A 17,974-nucleotide genomic window follows, 5' to 3' on the forward strand; every position below is an offset into this window, starting at 1 on the left:
CTTCCCTGGTGGCCTTCCTCACCCTGAGTCTGCATTGGAGGGAAGGTGCCAGGTGGGGTGATTGCACCCCAGGGTGGGAAGTAAGGGCCCTGGGGCTGGGGCCCTCTGACCTCACACCCTGTCCCTCCAGAAAGGGACTGAGGAAGGGAGGAGCTGGAGACAGGCCCAGGCGAGGACCGCAGGCGAGCCCGGGCAGGCCCTCGTGGTGGGGGAGTTGGGGGACGTGAACCAAGCCCCAGGCAAGCTGGGCCTTTTTGTGTCCCCAGGGCCAGGGAGGGGGCTTCGCCTCCTTTGCTGCCCGCCCCCTGGGAACTATAGGTGCTGTCTCCCCACTGCACAGATAGAGGTGCTAAGGCCTGGCTGCAGGGGAGCCCCCCTCCCCTCAGGGCTGCCTCTCAGTCCTTGTCTCTGGGAACACAGAGGTCATGGGGAGGGCATCAGCTGGTACTCTGCAGGCCTTTGGTGTCCTCCCCATATTCCTCCCAGCCATTCCCCCTTGGCAGTGAAGCCCCCCAAAAACTGGCCCCCACTTTCCCCCAAACAAATTTGCAAGCAGGTCCATTTTAAAATGTTTAAAAGCTTTATTTTTAAAAATGTTTTACTGTAAATAACTTTTCATGAAAAAGTTAAGTTGCCCCATGGGGCAGGAGGGTGGATGTGGGACACAGCCCAAGGGGCTCAGGGTGGAGCAAGGCACTCCCCTGCACAAGCACAGGCAGGGGGCGCGGGGCGATCCCCGCTTCCTGGTCCCAGTGGTTCTAGCAAGCACCGCGTCCCTCCCGGTTAAGCCTCAGCTATAGCTAGCTACACTTACTACATTAGTCTTTCTGTCCCCCCTTCCCTCTGCAGCTTGGCTGCTCCTGTCCCCAACCCCCCAGAAACCCAGCTCGCCGCTGTTCTCAGCCTCAAGTTGGGCTCAAAGATTAGGGACTTATACCTCTAGGGATGGGGCCAGAAGGCCCCAGAGGCCTTAGAAAATCTCCTGGCTCTACCCGGCACCCTGACCTCGGTTCAGTCTCCTCTCTCTGCCCCCCTTCCTCAGCTCCGCCCCATGTACTGCCGGCCCCAGCCCCAGGGAAGCTCTGCCGGGAGAGGCCTCTAGGGGGTTAATTTGCAGTCACCTAATTAGCATTTGTTGTACCTGGGAACTTTCTTTGGATAGAGACCTGGGGAGGAGAGCTGGAGAGAGAGAAGTCTTGAAGCTAAGATGCTCTGGGGCGGACCCTGTACTGTGGCTTCCAGCTTGGTCAGGGACCCTCCAAGCTGCAGCTCTCAAAGTGCAGGGGCCCGAGTGTGTCCCTGGGGCCGGGAAGAAGTGAATCAATGAAACACTGTGTGTATGGGGGGTTGGGGAGGGGAGGCAGCAATTCTGGTCCTAGGTCCCAGTTCTCAGCCTCCTGGGCTGGAATCTGAGGACGGCCTGGGCTGGGGGCCCTGTGTCCTCATAGGGTCAGCCTTGGGAGACCTGGCCCAGCCCCTGCCTGGGCAGTAGGGTGTTCATAGGCCTGCACTGGGGGGCAGTCTGGGCCCACACGTGGGCACTGTCCGGAGGGGGAGGGGCAGGGCCTGGTTTCTTACAAGAAGGCACCCACGCTGGCCCAGTCGTGCAGGTCGGTGGCCAGGGTGGCATCTCCGGCCTCAAAGAGGGGCTCCGGGGGGAGGCAGCTACTGCTGCTCTCGTCCCAAGGGTGCTGCAGGAAGGACGTGGCCAGGAAGGTCTCGTCGAAGTCCAGGCTGTCCGCAGCCTGCTCCACTGAAGCCCCCCAGGTGGCTGGGCAGTCGATGTGGCGGCCGTGGATGGTGAGGTCCACGTCCCCGTGCGAGGCAGGGCTCAGCGGCGGGCTCAGCTCCAGGGCCTCCAGCGAGCCCAGCTCCCCGCCCAGAGTGCCGGCGTCGAAGATGGCCTCCCAGTCAAAGTTGCCCTTGAGGGGTTCCAGCTCGACCTGCTCCTCCTGGGTGAGCAGCAGGGTGCTGGGGGGCCGAGGGACCTTGGCCACCCGCTTGGGCAGCGGCTGTTTGCGCTTATGCCCGAGCCTGCCCTCACCCGCGCCCCAGCCCGCCTCCCCAGTGGCCTCCTCGAACTCCCGCAGCAGCTGTTGGGCCTCGGTGTTCACGGTCAGTGGCCCGGCCCACGGGGCGGCGCTGGGCTCCCGCGTGGCCTGGCGGGTGAAGGCTGGGTGGATGTGGACCGGGGGCAGCCGCCGCTTCTTGAAGGCCCCGCTCAGCAGCCGCTCCGCGTACTGGGGGTCGATGCGCCAGAAGCCCCCCTTGCCGGGCTCGTCCTTCTCCCGAGGCACCTTGATGAAGCACTTGTTCAGGGACAAGTTGTGGCGGATGGAATTCTGGACACAAGGAGAGAGGAGAGGAGGATGGGTGAGTGGGCAGGGTCGGGGATGGGGGGCACCCAGTGCCAGTCCCCCCCACCAGCTTCTCTCTGATGGGGGCCGCTGGGAGGGATGGAGGGCGGCAGAGGCGCTGCTCCGACCAGGAGCTCTGGGACACCAGCCACGAGGCACCGGGAGTGCTGTCGGGGGCTTTTGTTCCCTGTTGCCAGGATATCTGCCTGCTCAGTCATCCGAGCCCTGAGCCGCAGGATGGCTCTCAGTGCCACCCTGTCCTGCCCTCCCTCCCCTCCCCTGCCGCTTGCAGCCTCTGGCTAAAGGCCTCGGCTCCCCCAGGGCCTGGACGGCCAACTCTCTCTGCCTGGGCCTGGCTGGCCTTCTCTGTTTGTGAAGTGAGTGAGTGGGTGTGAGTGTGCGTATGTGTGTGTGGGGGGGTGGAATCTGATGATTTTCCTTGTTTGTAGAGCCGGCTGCTGGCCTGGGCCCTCACCCCCACCCCCACCCCCAACACACCCCTCCTCCCACTCCAGGCTCTGAGGCCTCGGTTGATTATTACCAGGCCAAGAGGGCCAAGAGCATAGTGCTCATTCCTGGGGCCTCTCAGACTTGGGATAGGGTGGCAGGGGGTCTCTGCTTTCTCACCAAGGTTACAAATGGTACTGCCCCCCGGGTCAGAGCCCAAGCAAATGTGGAACAGCTTGGAACTGCGATCCTGTGGTCTGTGCCACAGGGAGTGATCTGCGCATCTTGGTTCTGTCTCCAAGAGGCAGATGATCAAAGATGCTGATGGTCAAAGATGCTCAGGGCAAGGTGTGCCCAGACTCCAATCACTATGCTGCTTTGTTCGTGCCTGGGTGCACAGTCCTAACCACGCTGGGGAACAAGGGTCTGGGGCTTGGACGGTGGGGCTGGAAGGTGGGTAGTGCCCCCTGGCAAGACTGTGATGTTTACATGGTGGCCTGGGCCCCTTGGCTGCTCTGTGCCAGGTTCTGGAGACTTGGAACATGAGCAGTGTGGGAGGCACAGCCCCTGTGGAAAGCACCTGGCTCAGGTAATTGTCCCCCCAGGGAGGTTGATGAGAAGGGTGGGGTGGAGGAGTGGTGGCAGAAAATGGGAGGGTTTGGGGTGGGGGCTGGGACAACAGCTTTAGGAAGGCCCCACAGCCCTTCCATGGGGACACAGCTGGCCTTCAAACCCCAGAGCACAGCCCCTCTCCCCTCCCCGTCCGCCTCCAGCTAACTGAAACCAGGCAGGATGTAAAGCCTGTTTCCGATTCCAGTCTGGCCCTGACAAACTGGCCTGGAGCAGGGTCGTGTCTAGGAATTCTAGGACTTGGGACAAAAATGTGTCCCTCAGTCCATCAACCTCCCTCTAGGGGGCCAGCGTCCACACATAGTTCAGCCCTGGTCTTTGGACTGGGCCTGCTGGATGAGTGACAAGTTCTTTCCACTTGAACCTCAAATTCAACACCCCGAAAGCCCTCTGAACATCTGCCCTCCTTCCTCTCTGAAGTCAGAGTGGGGGCAGTTCCAAGCACTGGGCTCCCTAGAGGTCCTTCCTCGATGGCCTTCCTCCCTCGGGCCCTGGCTTGACGGCGCCTGTGGATCCGGATCCGGGATGCGAGTCCAGCCCGTGAGAGCGTGGGCCGGGCTGGAGGGCCTCCCCTACCTGCCAGGTGGGATCAGCGTGGCGGAAGTAGCAGAAGTTGTCCGTGATCCACTTGTAGATGGCCGACAGGGTGATCTTGGTGGCCTTGCTGGCCTGCATGGCCATGCAGATGAGCGTGGCGTACGAGTAGGGCGGCTTCACGTGCGGGTTGGTGGCGTAGTCCACGTCGTCGGGAGGCGGGGCCTGCAGCCCAGGGGGCGCGCTCCGCGAAGTGCACGACGACGTGGGCTTTCCGGGCGTGTGTGGCTGCCCCAGGCAGGCGGGGTCAGCCGCCAGGGGAGACCCCGGCGCGGCCAAGCCTGGCACCTGGTGGTAGCCGTGGGGGTCGGTGCCCCCCGAGGGCAGGGCGGGAGCCTTGGCGTTGAGAATAGAGAATTCCTGCAGCCACTGCAGGCTGGTCAGGCTGTCATCCAGAGCGTCGGGCTCCTCCAGGCCGCCCTCCGGCCCGGGCTCCTCCGCCGCCCCTGCTCCCGAGAGGCGTAGCCAGCTCTCCGCCATATCTGCGGGGACTCTCCGAGGGGGCGGTCAACATCCACGAGCCGAGCCAAGGGTGGCCGGCCGAGCTCTCTGGCCTGCTGACGCCCGCGGCTCGAGTTACACAGCCTCTCGGAAGAGCACTTCCATCCCGCGACCCAGGGGTCGCTTCCTCCGAATTGAATGAGAGGCCTGCGGGGACCACAGCGGGAACTGAGCCCTCTTCCCCCACCCCCGACGAGAGAATGTGCGCAAGGTGTGGGGGGGGCTCCTCTAAAATCGTCCCCGCAGCCTTGGGGAGGATCTTTTACTGCCTTGGTGTGGCAAACAGAAGCTGTGCCCAGGGGTCCAACCTCCGCAGGGTCCGCCTGGCTCTTTTCCTCTTTGATGTTGTAGAGGAGACTTAATTAGCCAAGTGAGGGAAGAGTGTAAGGGACATCCGAGGGCATTCTCTTCTCCCCAAGAGTGGGAAATCAACCCCCCTCGCCTCCCTCCACAACTAATGGAAACGGGGGGAGGGAGCCCAGGAGGGCAGTATCTTTGAAAAGGGCTATTAGGATGAGGGAGCAAGGGGAAGGAAGGAAGGAAACAGGATAGAGAGTTATAGGGGCCCGGGAAGTGAGTGTCCCTCAAACTTCTCTGATGTCAGTCCCCCGGGCCCGCCACTTTCGTCGGGGAAGGATGGGAGAGCGGGCTGCTACCGACGACCTCCCTTTCCGTGGCCGGCAGACCACCCCGTCCCTTACCTGGCTCAGAGCGCAGCACAGGCCAAAGGAATGTTCTAGAAGAAGTTCCTCCCACCCCCTGCGGCTCTCTGACACCTCACCCCCAGCTCGAGGGCCCAGCCAGCAGTCCTTGTCGCCCCCACGCCCGACGGCGCCTCTCTGAACGCCAGAGGCCGGGGGACCAGCATTAAGTAGCAGCTCCGAAGGCTTCTCCTGCTGCCATGGCGACGCTCCGCCCCTATAAACAGCTTCCGCTTCTGCCATTGGTCAGTGTGTCTCCAAGGGGACCGCGGGTTCTTAACACTCTCTCTGGCGGTAACTCTCTTCGAACTCCCTCCTCCTGCCGCCTTCTCCCGCGCCACGCAGCCCCCTACCCGCCACCGGGTCCCGGCTCCAAACATTCCCGCGCAAGGGCCCCGCGCAGGGTTCTGAGAGGCGCGCGGTTCGGCGCTCCAGCCGAGGCCCCGGGGGCCCCGGGTGAGCCGTCCGCTGCGGGAACCTCACTCCCGCCCTACCCCGGCCCCCCCCGCTTCCCGTCTGGGCTGCTCCAAGGTGTAGACGGCTCCTGGGACGCAGCCTGGGGCGCGGAGGCCAACGCTGGGAGCGGCTTAGACTCGGGGACCGCGTGCTTGGGGGTTTCCTTTCCTCTCTGGGTTGTGAGTGAAACTTCCGCACGTTTCTGCGGCCTGTCCTGATCTCCCTCCAGATTGTCGAGTGGTGCCCGCAGGCAGGTCTGACTGACTCTCCGATGCCACCTGCCGCTTAGGTCCGCAGACACCCCCATGGTGGGTAGGGTAATCCATGCTTCCTGGTAAGCGCTCCCTCCCAGCCCCATCCTCAGCAAGTTTCCCAGAAGTGGACATCCCAGAAGCTTCTTCGGGAGTGCCTCTCCTTCCCTTCCAGATAGCCGAGGAAGCTGAGCCAGTGCGTGGTACCCAGAAAAGCCATGACCTTGCCAAATTCCCCTACCAGGATCATTTGCTCCGTTAATTTCATCAACCTTTAAGTGATGAGGACTAACAGCGGACTGTAGTCCTTCGTCCTCCCTTCTCCCAGCCTCCCTCCAGTCACCAGCTTTGCTGCTCTTCAATTATTGAGAAGCTGCAGTTGGAAGTTCTCCGGTTTAAGGGCAGGGGGGTGGGGTGGGGTGGTGGTGGTGGTGAGGGTTGGGGGGAGGGCTTGTTATCACGCCTTTGTACAGGAGCTGTGCCCAGGCCAGGGGACAGTGGGTCAACTCCCACCCATAAGCATGTCTTTCCCTACCCCTTGTCCTGTTCACTTCTTCACATCCAGCTTGTCTTGAAAAATAATAAGAGTGCTAGAGAAAGTGAGACACAAACTTTCACAAATAAGCCAGGTGCGCAGTTAACGGCTCTCCTTCCCTTGTCAACAGTTTTATTCATTTTTAAGAATCATGCAGCAATCCATAAATGTTGCATCCTTGACGTCCCCACTGTAGTGTGCCCACAAGTGTACTCTGGGGAGTGAGGGGTACACAGATGGCACAACAGGACACACGGACTCCCACATACTAGGAGTGCAGATCCTAAAGCAAAGTGAGAAACCAGCATGCCGAGACCAGGTGGACAGGACACGAACTCTTCCCAGGTGAGATGGCTTCCAGTGTGTGGATCTGTGCTCAGGCAACGCCCCAGCGTGGGCATGACCTCTAGGGGACTGGGACTGGGTAAGGGGAGGAAAAAGGGCTCCGTGAGGAGGCCAAGGTCACGGGACCACTCAGAAGTGAGCTTACAGGTGAGTTCAGACCTGAGCATGGCAGGAAGGAACCCCGAATTCAGGGGAGTCTGTGCCTCCGTGGGAGAAGCCAGGCCCTGTCACAGGTTCTCTGGGTCACCTGCTTACAACATGATGGTCTCCAGATGATGGCTGGGGCATCTGCCCTGTTCCCTGACCAGGCTGAAGACCAGCCCCTCTGAATGGGATATTTCTAGGAATCTTCCCCACCCCACCACTTTGGTTGGGCCATGGGCATGCAGGGTCTTAGTTCCCAGACCAAGGATCGAACCTATACCCCCTGCAGTGGAAGTGCAGAGTCTTAACCACTGGACCACCAGAGAAAGTTCTACTTGCCAAAGAGCTAAATGAGAGCAGAGAGGTGAGGGGCTTGGGGAGAGGGCAGGAACTGTCTGAGAAACAGGCATGAAGGGCCATTTCTCACGCAGGTCAGTCTTGGTTATGGAGCCAAGGCCTTGAGAAATCTCTCTAAGTCTCTTCCTGGGAGAAGGCAGACCCTCCAGAAGGAGCGAAGACAATGGCTTCCTCTTAGGGTTCCTGGCCGCTGTGGCTACTGTTTACCTGCCTCTCCTTCATCTCAAGTAACAGCACGCTGTGAATACTACCTGCCGGGAGAGCAGGTGGGTCTGAATGCCACCACCCCAGGCTCAGGGAGCTCCCCATTCCCTAATGTTTCTGGGGCTCAAACTTCAGGGAAATCAGGAAGTGGGGTTATTGCTCAAATCTTAAATATGATAGGGGCCATACGAATGTTTCGGGGAGAGAGAGGACATGAGTGGGGTCTGAAACGGCAGAGTCCGCTGCAGGATTTCAGAGAAGGTGGACGCAGGAAACAAGACAGAAGCAGAGATTCAGGCCTGGCTTGTGTAGTGTCTGTTGGGACGACAGGCTTCCCCACCCCCTACAGCAGGATGTGAACCACAGCCACCAAGCAGTGTGCGGGTCACCACCCGCCTGGCAGCGCAAAGAAACTACACAGAAGGTTCAAAAGGTCCCCCGGGCATTGGGCTCGCTTCAAGGCCTTGGGAAGGACCGGAAAAGCTCTTCAAGGGTCACAATACCAACTATTAATTCAGGTCATTGTGGTGGACATATCCTAGGGCTCTGTCAATCACATCTCCGCCTCACAAACTGTTGGATCCAGCTTTGCTTCCCAGTCTCAGTCTCCACTAAACAACGACCTCTTCCAAAAGTCGGCAGACCACATATCTCTCTGAGAGCTGGGAGGAATCCACTGATAACACCAGTGTTGAGACAGGAACAGCCAACAGCTTACGGTCTGGCCTTGCTGTTTCAGGGTGTCAAGTTATATGTCCTATATGGGACTGGGGTGGGGTGGGGTGGACACATGATTTGAACAATACTTCTAAATCTCTAACGAGCCCATGGAAGGTAGTACCTCCCCCTCCCCATCAGGCTCAGCAGATCTAGGGGGGAGGCAGGGGAGGACAACGGGTGGGGAGGGGAGCCCCCTGGACTACCCCTGGCCCCAGCTCAGCCCTTTCCCCAACTTCCTTTGGGGTTCCTGGGCACCAATTGAGAATCACTGGTCCACCCCCTCTCTCAACCTGTTTCTTCAACTATTTAAGAAAAGGGGGTGGAGATGGCTACAGTGGGGATAAGAAGGCCACTTGATGGAACGTGATACCACGCGACAGCTCCTAACATGTGCTTGGCACATAGAAAGGGTCAAACTGTTTTTGCGGTGTCACCTTAGGATGGAGTCCCAGGCCTTCTTGAGTGCACCTGATCATAAATAACCCTCCAGAAGGGAGCCATGTAACTAAGGGATTCTCAGATTCAAGCAAGATTTAGCCTCCTTCCTAAGCAGACAGACACATGAGGCACTGCCTCTGCCACCAGAAAGAAGCAAGAACTGTTTTCCCAACCAACCTCCCAGTGGTTGCCACTGTTTCCTGTCCTCGAGAAAGGAGCTCCTAATGCTTTTTGAGGGGGAACTCCACTTCTAGTGCGATATGGCTTTCCCTTTTCACAGGAGTCACTCCCCAACCCCCATCCTGAACTGGAGGTTTCAGACTGGTCATGTCGTCCCAGAGACCAGAAAATGGGTGTTTGTAATGAAGTCACACAAACTCCAAGTCCTCTTGGTCTACCTGCCTAAGGAGAAAAAAGATGCACGAGAAACCACCAGTCCATGGGCCTCAGCTCCACCTGAAGGTCAAGATTCGGTGGATACGTTTTCAAAAAGTCTCTGCAGAGGGTCTCAGGAGCTGCAGTTCATCCCGTGGCTTTAGCCCTCAAGGAGCAAGGAGGCTTCTGGTCCCTTCTGAGAGGGGAAGGATCACGACTGCGGAAGAAGGCTGGGAGAAGGAGCAGGTGCCCTCAAGCATCCAGCTTCCACGTGGGTCTAAAGAGTCTCCACGTATCCTGCTGAGGATGCCCAGCAGGTCAGCAGTGCAGTGAGGCCAGGAAGGGATGCGAGGACGGGAGGAGGGCCCTGGTACACAGGCTGGGGGTTCTCAGACGGCCAGAGGCCCCCACATGCAGGGCCTGTCCTCGGGGTCCTCCAGACTTCCGGAGGACAAGCGCCGGCGCTGCGTGTTCCGACGACTCACCACGTTGTCATCGGCCTGCCAGGCACCTGAGAAGTGAAAAGCAAGGTTATTCGAGCTGGACCTCTGGATCGGTCCAGATGGTGTCCCCAGCAGGGCAGGGCAGCCTGGGAGTTCGGCACGAAAGCTGGCAGGCTGCCCATTACTTGGAACTCCCACAGTGTGCCAACCACAGCACGTCAGAAATCAGGAGCAGTGGTGCCCACTGGGCCAAGGATAGTCATGGACACTGGGGCCCAAGTGGAGGGACACATGGGATGGTCCCTGTTTTGTGGGACCTTGTCCTAGGACCCACATTTGTGTCTTTATTTGGTCTTCAAGTTTGCTTCAGCATTACCGCAGACAAGGAAAAGAAACTGGGTCTAGCTGAGATTTTCCTGAGGCAGGAGGAAGTGGATGGGAGGGAGAAGAATGTGTTAATTGGGGCCCAGAGTTGGTGTTTGCTCTGGGGACCAGGGTGGAGCAGGAAGTGCTTGGCTGCCCAGAGGGTGCCAGGGACCAAATGGCATGGGGGAGGACAGCACAACAGCCGTCCCTCTCTTTCTGCACCCAAACAGCCCACTGAGGTTTGCTACCAGCTGGTGCCATCAACCCCAGGAGATGTGAGCCCCAGAGCGGTGGGGTCCCACGGGCACCATCCCCTAAACTCATCATCCTGTCCCTAGTCCGTGGCTCCTGCATGAGAAGCACCGGCTGCCCATGCTGGAAACGCCCACACCCCTGGACTGGAGCTTCTCTCTCCTTTGTGCTCTCTATCCAATCACGACCTCTGGCTTGTTCACCCTCTGCTGCTGTTTAGTTGCTAAATCATGTCTGAGTCGTTGCGACCCCCCATGCACTGTAGCCTGCCAGGCTCCTCTGTCCATGGAATTCTCAGGCAAGAATACTGGGATGGGTTGCCATTTCCTTCTCCAGGGGATCTTTCTGATCCAGGGATCATTGAACCCAGGTCTCCCGCTTGGCAGGAAGGATTCTTTACCACTGAGGCACCAAGCAAGTGCTGTTCACTCTCTAGTCATGTCTAAATCTGTAAGTCAGAAAACCGGGTACGCCCCCAACTTGTAACATACTGACAGTGTGACCCTGGGCAGGTCATTGTACTCGGAGTCCCGGTTTTCCCGTCCATCAGATGGAAATGAGTACTTAGCCCCCAGAGTTGCTGGGAGAGGTAAGTGAGGTGACACGGCAGAGTGCTGAGCAGGGCGCCTGACTCTTAAACGTGCTCAACAACCAGCCCCGCACCCAGCCTTGTTCAGGTTCATCTCCCCCCAGCAGTCCTCCAGCCCACAGACTGGCTCCATCCATTCATTCCCTCCAGTGCAGCGAGAAACTCCTTCCCGGGGAGAGGAGGAAGCCCCACCCCCTGGGGTTGGGGAAAGCCGTCAACCTCCGGGGCCTGAGAACCTCTGAGCAACCTCTCCCAGCCTGTCCCACACGGCCCCCAGCCGAACAGGGTCCAGTGTGTGCCGACCTGCTCCCCCACGGCCTGCACCACTGCCCTCCTCCTCATGTCGTGAAAATTGCTGAATCCTTGAATTCCTCCATCATGCTGTGACCTTCTCCTGGGCGGAGCCAAGAGCCACAGCTGGCCCAGCAGAGGGCTCATTCCGGGGACAGAGCTGGTGACCCTAGACTGGAGGCTGGAGGTTCAGTATATTCTCCTGGGAGGAGGCCACTCATGAGGGTCTGGGGTCAGCCTTCGGTTAGGCCAGCCCAAGACACAAAACGCTTTAATGGCAGAAACACTAGGATTAAGTAGGTATAAACTGAGTATTTCCCATAAATGTCCTGGTGCGATCATCCATCCTAAACCTCTGATACTAGCCTGCAGAGGTGGACCCCGGGGCAGAGGAGTCCGTGGGACAGAAAACTTAGGCATCTCTCGCAGCCAGACAGAATGTGGGGGTCCCTATTCCCTGGGGGCACTGCGGTCTGGCACCCTCTAAGAACGGCCCTCTAAGTGTGACGATGGCATGACGAGTAAGCCAGATAGCCCTTGTAAGTTAAGAACCCCCAGAGAGACTGAGATGTTTGTTCAAGTAAATAATTTGGTAGAACTCATACCTATTCCTCAATGTTTAGGGGGCAGGACTCCGAAACGGCGGCTGTTCGGTGGGAAAGACCAAAAGCAAATGGTAAACGAGAGAGAAGACACACAGAGACACACGCATGTACAAAGTCAAAACGCCGCCGCTGCATGGCTACCACCACCGGCTGCCAGGTCTGAATGCCTGGGTCCTTGTTACCAACGTCACCAGTCCAGTTCCTGAGCCAGGGCGCACACATGGCTCCTTCTGAAACCACCTCAAGGCTCAGACCTGAAGCCTCTGTGCTCCTGGGCTTCGTGACAGTACCCTTTCTTCTAAAAAGGGCCCCTGCTGGACCCATGGCCAAACCCCGCTGCTGCTCGGCTCCTCTTGTTCAGAGGGCAAGCCTGGGTGCAGCAGGTAAGCCACTCTGTCCAGCCCTCAGTCAGAAAAGGGAGCCTGGAGTTTCAGGATCTTTCAGCAGGGGTAGAGAAAGGTGCTTCTCGTTCAAGTCCATCCTGGGGACTCAGAAATGGGAGAGTGGAGAGACCTCTAGAGGCAGATTTGGGAAGCACATCCAGGGTGCTTCTGCACACCCCTTCCAGTCTCTGAAAGTGTTAGTCACTCAGTCATGTCCAACTCTTTGCGACCCCATGAACTGTAGCCCACCAGGCTCCTCTGTCCATAGAATTCTCCGGGCAAGAATACTGAAGTGGGTAGCCATTTCCTTCTCCGGGGGATCTTCCCGACCCAGGGACCGAACTCCCGTCTCCCGCATTGTAGGCAGATCCCTTACTGTCTGAGCCATCTTCCTGTCTCTGCCCAGCCACTAATTAAATATGAGGGCTGTAACAGCTCCGACTATCCTGTAGAGTCTCTCCAGGAAAAGAGAATGTTAATTTCCATTTTTCCTTAGTATCTGGGAAGTGTAACCCTTCCTAGTAGTGTCTTAGTCTTGGGTTATTTCAGGTCTCCATAAGTACTTTTAGGTTTTATTTTTTTCTAGCCATGCTGCACGGTTTGGGGGATCTTAATTCCCTAACCAGGGATCGAACCTGGGCCATGGCAGTGAAAGCACCAAGTCCAAACTACTGGACCACCAGGGAATTCTCTCCGTAAGTATTTTACATTTCCTTGGCGATGCCCACTCCTGTACAATGCAGTCATTTAAAACCATTTGTATTTCCACTAACCCAAATTATCTTTGCTTCTCCCCATCACTCCCCAGAGTGTTTTCACAGAACTGTCACCGGTCCCCTGACTACTATCCTGCCACCTGTGTGATAGGCCATCATATTCCTTTTAACTACATCTACCTAGCACGCAATTCTCATCTGCTCACAACCTACTCCTCTCAGCTCAGGCTTCCTCCCTTTGAGAATCTTTCAGAACAACCTCAGAATATACCATCCTCCCCCTCCTTAGTCTTCGGGTCCAAGAAAATCCAGAAGCTTCTTAGAGAAAGAGGGGCTGGACTGACACAGGTGCTCTCTCAGCATCACTCCCACAGGGGTGATGAGAGTGGGGAGGATGGGGACGAGTGGTCCTCGCCACCAGCTGGGGATCCCGGCAGAGCACATGTGGGCTGGGGGCGGTGGACCATGGGATATTCCCCGGGCTCTGCTCCTCGTGGGCCCTCCGTGAGGAGACTGACATCCTTGTAGAGAGGGAGACCAAGTGCCCGAGAAGCTGTCCTGGGGGGCCAAGCCAGCCTGCAGTACCTCAGTCATAGGATGGAACTCAGAACTTCCAGCTGAGTGTGACGAAGTCTGTCTATTCCATGGGACCTACCAAAGTGGGTACTTCTGTCATTAACCCGACAGATGCTTCCAGAGAGTTCCCCAGCACTTTGCTACCAGTGTGATGCTAACAGTGGAACTGGAGAAACATTTACCAAGAGAGTAGATGCACTTGCCCTCTCCCATAAGAGCCTTTGAGACCTCTGGGTGAGGCTACGTAGGGACCCCCTCGAGCACTTATGCCTGGGCCCTCTCCCCAGCAGCCGCCCCAGTCATCTGCTTTCATGTCTGGCCTGAACGGTGAACTCGGTTTAATCTGAGAATGGCTGGCTCCTGAGATCACCATAAGGAATCCCAGGTCTCACTCCCCTCCCGCAAGCCCAGAGTGGAATAAATATCCACCAGCAGGTTGGCCAGAGGGAGTTAGGGAGAGGAAGAAGCAGACAGAACGGGATCGGTTTCTACCGGCAAGGTTGGCTGAAACAATTCTCGCAGCTCCCTCTGCCAAAAAATGAGGGTGGAAAGGGGAGCCCCCGGGGGGAAGCAGGAACCTAGATTTCTCTCTTAGTCCAGTGGGCACAGCTGCTACAGACACAGGGCAGAGTGAGGGCAGAGATGTCATCTTCCCCAAAGTGAAAGTGTTAAATCACTCAGTCGTGTTTGATTGTTTGTTACCCCATGGACTTGCCAGGCTTCTCTGTCCATGGGATTCTCCAGGCAACAATACTGGAGTGGGTAAGCCATGCCCTTCTCCGGGGGATCTTCCCGATCCAGGGATCGAACCTGGGTCTCCTGCATTGCGGGCAGATTCCTTACCATCTAAGCCACCAGGGAAACCCTGGTCATCTTCCCCGACTAGTGACCAAAACAAATTCTTCCTGTAACCTTTGCCCCGGACGCATCCACACTTTTGCGGAACAGGGATTCATCTAGTCTCACAAATATTTTTTTTCTTGGAAAAATCCCAGCATGTGGAATACAGGCCCTTGCCAGGTAGGAACAGGAAGCCTCAGCAAGAGCCCCTCAGGTGTGCGCACACCCAGCAAGCTCGGGGTCAGGCACGAGTGAACATGAACTTTCACAGAGTCTGGATAACATAAATGAGTTTCAAAATAAACAAACCAGACAGACAGACTTAGAAATTTGGCAAAAAGACATGAGAAACACATGGACAGACAGAAGCCAGGTAAGGAGTGGGAAGGCAGGAATGAAGTGGACCCTGGGCCCCAGCTGCTCCCAGCACAGACTTGGCAGGGTCAGCGCTAAGTGGGGAGGGACCGGAGGGCCCTTGGGAGGCGTCTCTGGGAATTACGGCTTCCCCTGCCGCAAGCCTGCGCAGGGCCAGAGGGGTGAGGACCCAGGTCTTCCGCAGGCTGATGGAGAGTGGCAAACACAGGAGGCTGTCCCTCCAGCCCCTTAGCCACGTCGCCGAGCAGGTAAAGCACTGGACCCATGACAAAGACATGGCTGTCCTGAAGCAAAGGAAGTCTTCATTTCAGGGCACTTTAAAAGATTACAGAACCACGCAACGTGAAGGCAATCTCTGCCGTGAACCCAGGAGAGGCAATTTCGACCTAGTTCACTGGGCAAGATGTGGCTTTAGAGGCCTGCTGGTGGAGCCCTTGGTGAGCACAGAGCAGAGGGACCTCAGTGCCTGGAGTGTGACCGACAGGTGGGCTTCTCCGTGAGAATGTATCCCAGATTCAGTTTAGCTTCATGGGAACACGTCAGGGGCACCCTGATGGCCCTGATCGAATTTGGAGTTAAGGCTCCAGGGAGAGGAGGCACCCTCCACCCCTGGTCTCTCCTCTGGGATCCACATCCAGTGAGCACAAGGCAACTGGTGGTCACCCAGGCCTCCTCGGGTCACAGAGCCACTCGCTCATCTATAAAAACGCTGAGTCTCAAATTCCTCTCTGATCCTAACGATCCACGCACCTCTGGGGAGGTGCAAGTTCCCTTCCCAAGGGCTCAGCGCTCTCTAAGACTTTCTCGCAGAGGTGGTGTCTGCCTCCAATGCTGCTGATGGAAGCAAAACGTGGCCCCCTGCCGTGGGATCTGTAAGATTGTGATGGAGGCGGCAAGGACTGGGAGGGATTTTTGGCCCTGTTCTTCCTGCCCAGTCTCGCTCAGAGCAGGGGTCTCTCTTTGCTCAAGGACTCTCCTTTCAGCAACTGGCTTCCAGCATCTTAGCAAAGCCCATGCCTTCTTGCAGAAACTCCAGGGCAGGAGGTGGGTGTCCCAGGGTGAGAGCAGGGGTGCGAGCGAGCAGGGGAGGGAGCGTCTCCCACCAAGTTCATGTTCAGCAGACTGCCACTCACCGGGTAAGCAGACCTCAGAGCACAGCTTATTGTCCAGTGCTTTCACGCTGGCGATGTCAAAGTCATTGTTATTGTCACACTCCATACCTAGAAATGCGCATGTCCTCTGGCCTGTAACGGAGTTAAGGCAGTTAGAGAGGGGCTGGCTGTGTTTTTTCTCTGCTTTGCTGTCCTTAAAATAAAAATCTTAAGGATGGAGACAAAAAAAAAATCATATCATATGTTAAAAAAAAAAAAGACAGTAATTAAGTGGGTAAAGAGTGGACAAAAAAGGAATCAAACTGTCTGTGTTCTGCTGCTGTCCCGCTGTGTCTTTAACAGGCCCCTTTCCAGCCTTTGTTCCTGGGAAGTCAGACCCTGGAGAGGCTGCAGGATGTGGGCCGGGGCCCAGGGCAGGGCTAAGTCAGGCTGGGAAAAGCTGGGGGAGCCACCAGGGAAGGGACTCCGCCTCTGGCCCGTGACTGTGGGTTTGTATGGGGTGTGTTTAAGACCACAAGGCTCTGCGAAATGACTAATCCACAGAACAGCAGTTAAAGCTCTTCCGTTCCATAATTTTGCCCATCAAATCAAATAATCACTTAGTTCACAAAATTACAATTTATTTTCTAATGAGGCTTAATTTGTTATTCTGAGTATGTTTAAAGGCAGCAGTCCCCAACCTTTTCAGCAACAGGGACCGGTTTCCTGGAAGACAGTTTTTCCACATACCCTCGGGTAGTGGGGGATGGTTTCAGGATGATTCAAGCTCATTACATTTACCCTGCATTTTATTTCTATTATTATTACATCAGCTGCACCTCAGATCATCAGGCATTAGATGCTGGAAGTTGGGGACCCCTGTTCTAAGGGACTGACCAGAAAGCTACAGTCATGTAAGATGGGGGCAGTTTTAGATGTTATTTTTTTCAAGACTCTCCCCTCTTTTTTTTCTTGGTGGAAGGGAGAGGAACAAACACCCAGCTACCGTGCTGGGTTCTGGAATGTCAGGCGGAAACCACTTGCTGCCCTGCGCTTTCCAGAAGCTGATATTCTGCGGGAGCGACAATCACAATGGGGAACTCGAGCCCTCAAGACATCAGCTGCAGCGCCCAAACCCCGCTCGGCCGGCGCGGAGGCCAGCCTGGGCCGCCACGCCCCCGTCCCCGGCTCCTCGGCCGGGTGGGAGCGGTCCAGTGTGCGTGCGCGGCCACCCGCCCCTCGCAACGGCCAGCGCCAAAGCAGAAGCGACTAGCGTGACACCTGCGTCCAGGCTGGGATCCAGGTCTGCTTTGGAGGTCGCCCTTCCGCGGAGGCGCCTCGGAGCCGCAGAGGGAAGAGACACCGGTTCCTGGGCCGCCGGGTCCTCCCCTCCCGGGTGGGAGTCCCAGCCCCGCCCCGCCCCGCCCCGCCCGATCCTGCGTCCCTGCTCTGCCTGTAGGGCCTCTCTAGGCTTACTAGAAACAAAATTCTTCCCCCCAAGATACAATTGACCTTATTTACAAAACAGAAATATAGTCGCAGATGTAGAAAGCAAACTTATGGTTGGGAGGGAGGAAAAGGGGAGGGGCTAAACTGCGAGATTGGGATTGACAAATACACACTATTATATGTAAAATAGCTAACCAATAAGGGCCTACTGTATGGGACAGGGACCTCTACTCAGTACTGGGTAATGACCTGGGTGGGAAAAGAATCTAAAAAAGAGTGCTTGTATCTATATGTATGTATGATATAATAAAATATTATACATAATACTAACAATATTATATATTGTACATATATTATATAGTGTATATCTATTACACTTGTATATATATAATGGATTCATTTTGCCATATAGCAGAAACTAACACACCATTGTAAACCAACTACTCCAACTGAGAAAAAAAACCCGGATATAATTGAGGCCTAAATGACAGTAAAGAGAGTCGCCCCAATAGCTTACAGAACACTAGCCTGCCCCGAGCTGCCGCCGTCTCTCCCCCAGCCCTCACTGTGCCCCTAAGGCCTCTTCACTGTGCTGCTAAGGCCCCTCTGCTACTGCAACAACAGCCCTTTTCTTCACTAAAGCAAAACCAGACCTACTGCCTGCAGTCCTTCCCACCGAACGAGGGAAACTGCCCTCCGCTCCTGCTCCAGCTCAGCTCCAGGGCTGCCTGACCAGCTCCATGAGACTCAGCTGAGAAGCCGAAGCAGGAAGGAAGGTGAAGGGGGCTGCCCGAGAAGCTTCAGAATCTACTCCACGTAGATGGAGAACCACCTGAATGATATCTTCTGCAGCCTTGGCTCGGGGGCCCGGAAGAAGCTGGGAGGGCCACTGAGGTCCTCGGATACCCTGCTGGCTTTTTGATATTTCATCAAGAAGACAACA

The 17,974-nt window shown here is 56.7% G+C and overlaps 2 protein-coding genes, 1 long non-coding RNA gene and 1 other non-coding gene across 12 annotated transcripts in view; 1 reads left to right on the plus strand and 3 right to left on the minus strand.

Annotated features, from left to right (window-relative positions):
- Positions 1-561: 561 nt before the first annotated feature.
- On the minus strand, positions 562-5,374 carry FOXJ1 (forkhead box J1). The gene is made up of 3 exons (XM_081575463.1): positions 5,231-5,374; positions 4,011-4,676; positions 562-2,342 (listed from the first exon to the last, which is right to left on the minus strand). Exons 2-3 carry the CDS (start codon positions 4,506-4,508, stop codon positions 1,575-1,577), a joined length of 1,266 nt encoding a protein of 421 aa, XP_081431589.1. The 5' UTR covers positions 4,509-4,676; positions 5,231-5,374; the 3' UTR covers positions 562-1,574.
- A 137-nt stretch (positions 5,375-5,511) lies between these two features.
- Positions 5,512-17,229, plus strand: LOC145540621 (uncharacterized). Its single transcript, XR_014078427.1, has 8 exons — positions 5,512-5,686; positions 5,916-6,020; positions 6,113-6,566; positions 6,669-6,817; positions 11,620-11,758; positions 12,571-12,679; positions 14,803-14,975; positions 16,565-17,229. It is a non-coding gene; the product is annotated as an uncharacterized LOC145540621 (long non-coding RNA).
- Positions 6,571-17,974, minus strand: part of RNF157 (ring finger protein 157) — a 74,728-nt gene continuing 63,324 nt past the window's right edge. For all 9 annotated transcript variants that reach the window (XM_081575458.1, XM_081575455.1, XM_081575457.1 and 6 more), the window contains 2 exons: positions 15,625-15,735; positions 6,571-9,566 (listed from right to left, as the gene is read on the minus strand). In XM_081575458.1, the coding sequence (XP_081431584.1) occupies positions 9,445-9,566; positions 15,625-15,735 (233 nt within the window). In that variant the 3' untranslated portion in view covers positions 6,571-9,444. The remainder of the gene's footprint in view (positions 9,567-15,624; positions 15,736-17,974) is intronic.
- Positions 12,599-12,670, minus strand: TRNAE-UUC (transfer RNA glutamic acid (anticodon UUC)). The gene has a single exon. It is a non-coding gene; the product is annotated as a tRNA-Glu (tRNA).

The sequence above is a fragment of the Giraffa tippelskirchi genome, chromosome 3, assembly GCF_054371585.1.
Source record: "Giraffa tippelskirchi isolate mGirTip1 chromosome 3, T2T-mGirTip1v1.2.pri, whole genome shotgun sequence".
Taxonomy (NCBI): domain Eukaryota; kingdom Metazoa; phylum Chordata; class Mammalia; order Artiodactyla; family Giraffidae; genus Giraffa; species Giraffa tippelskirchi.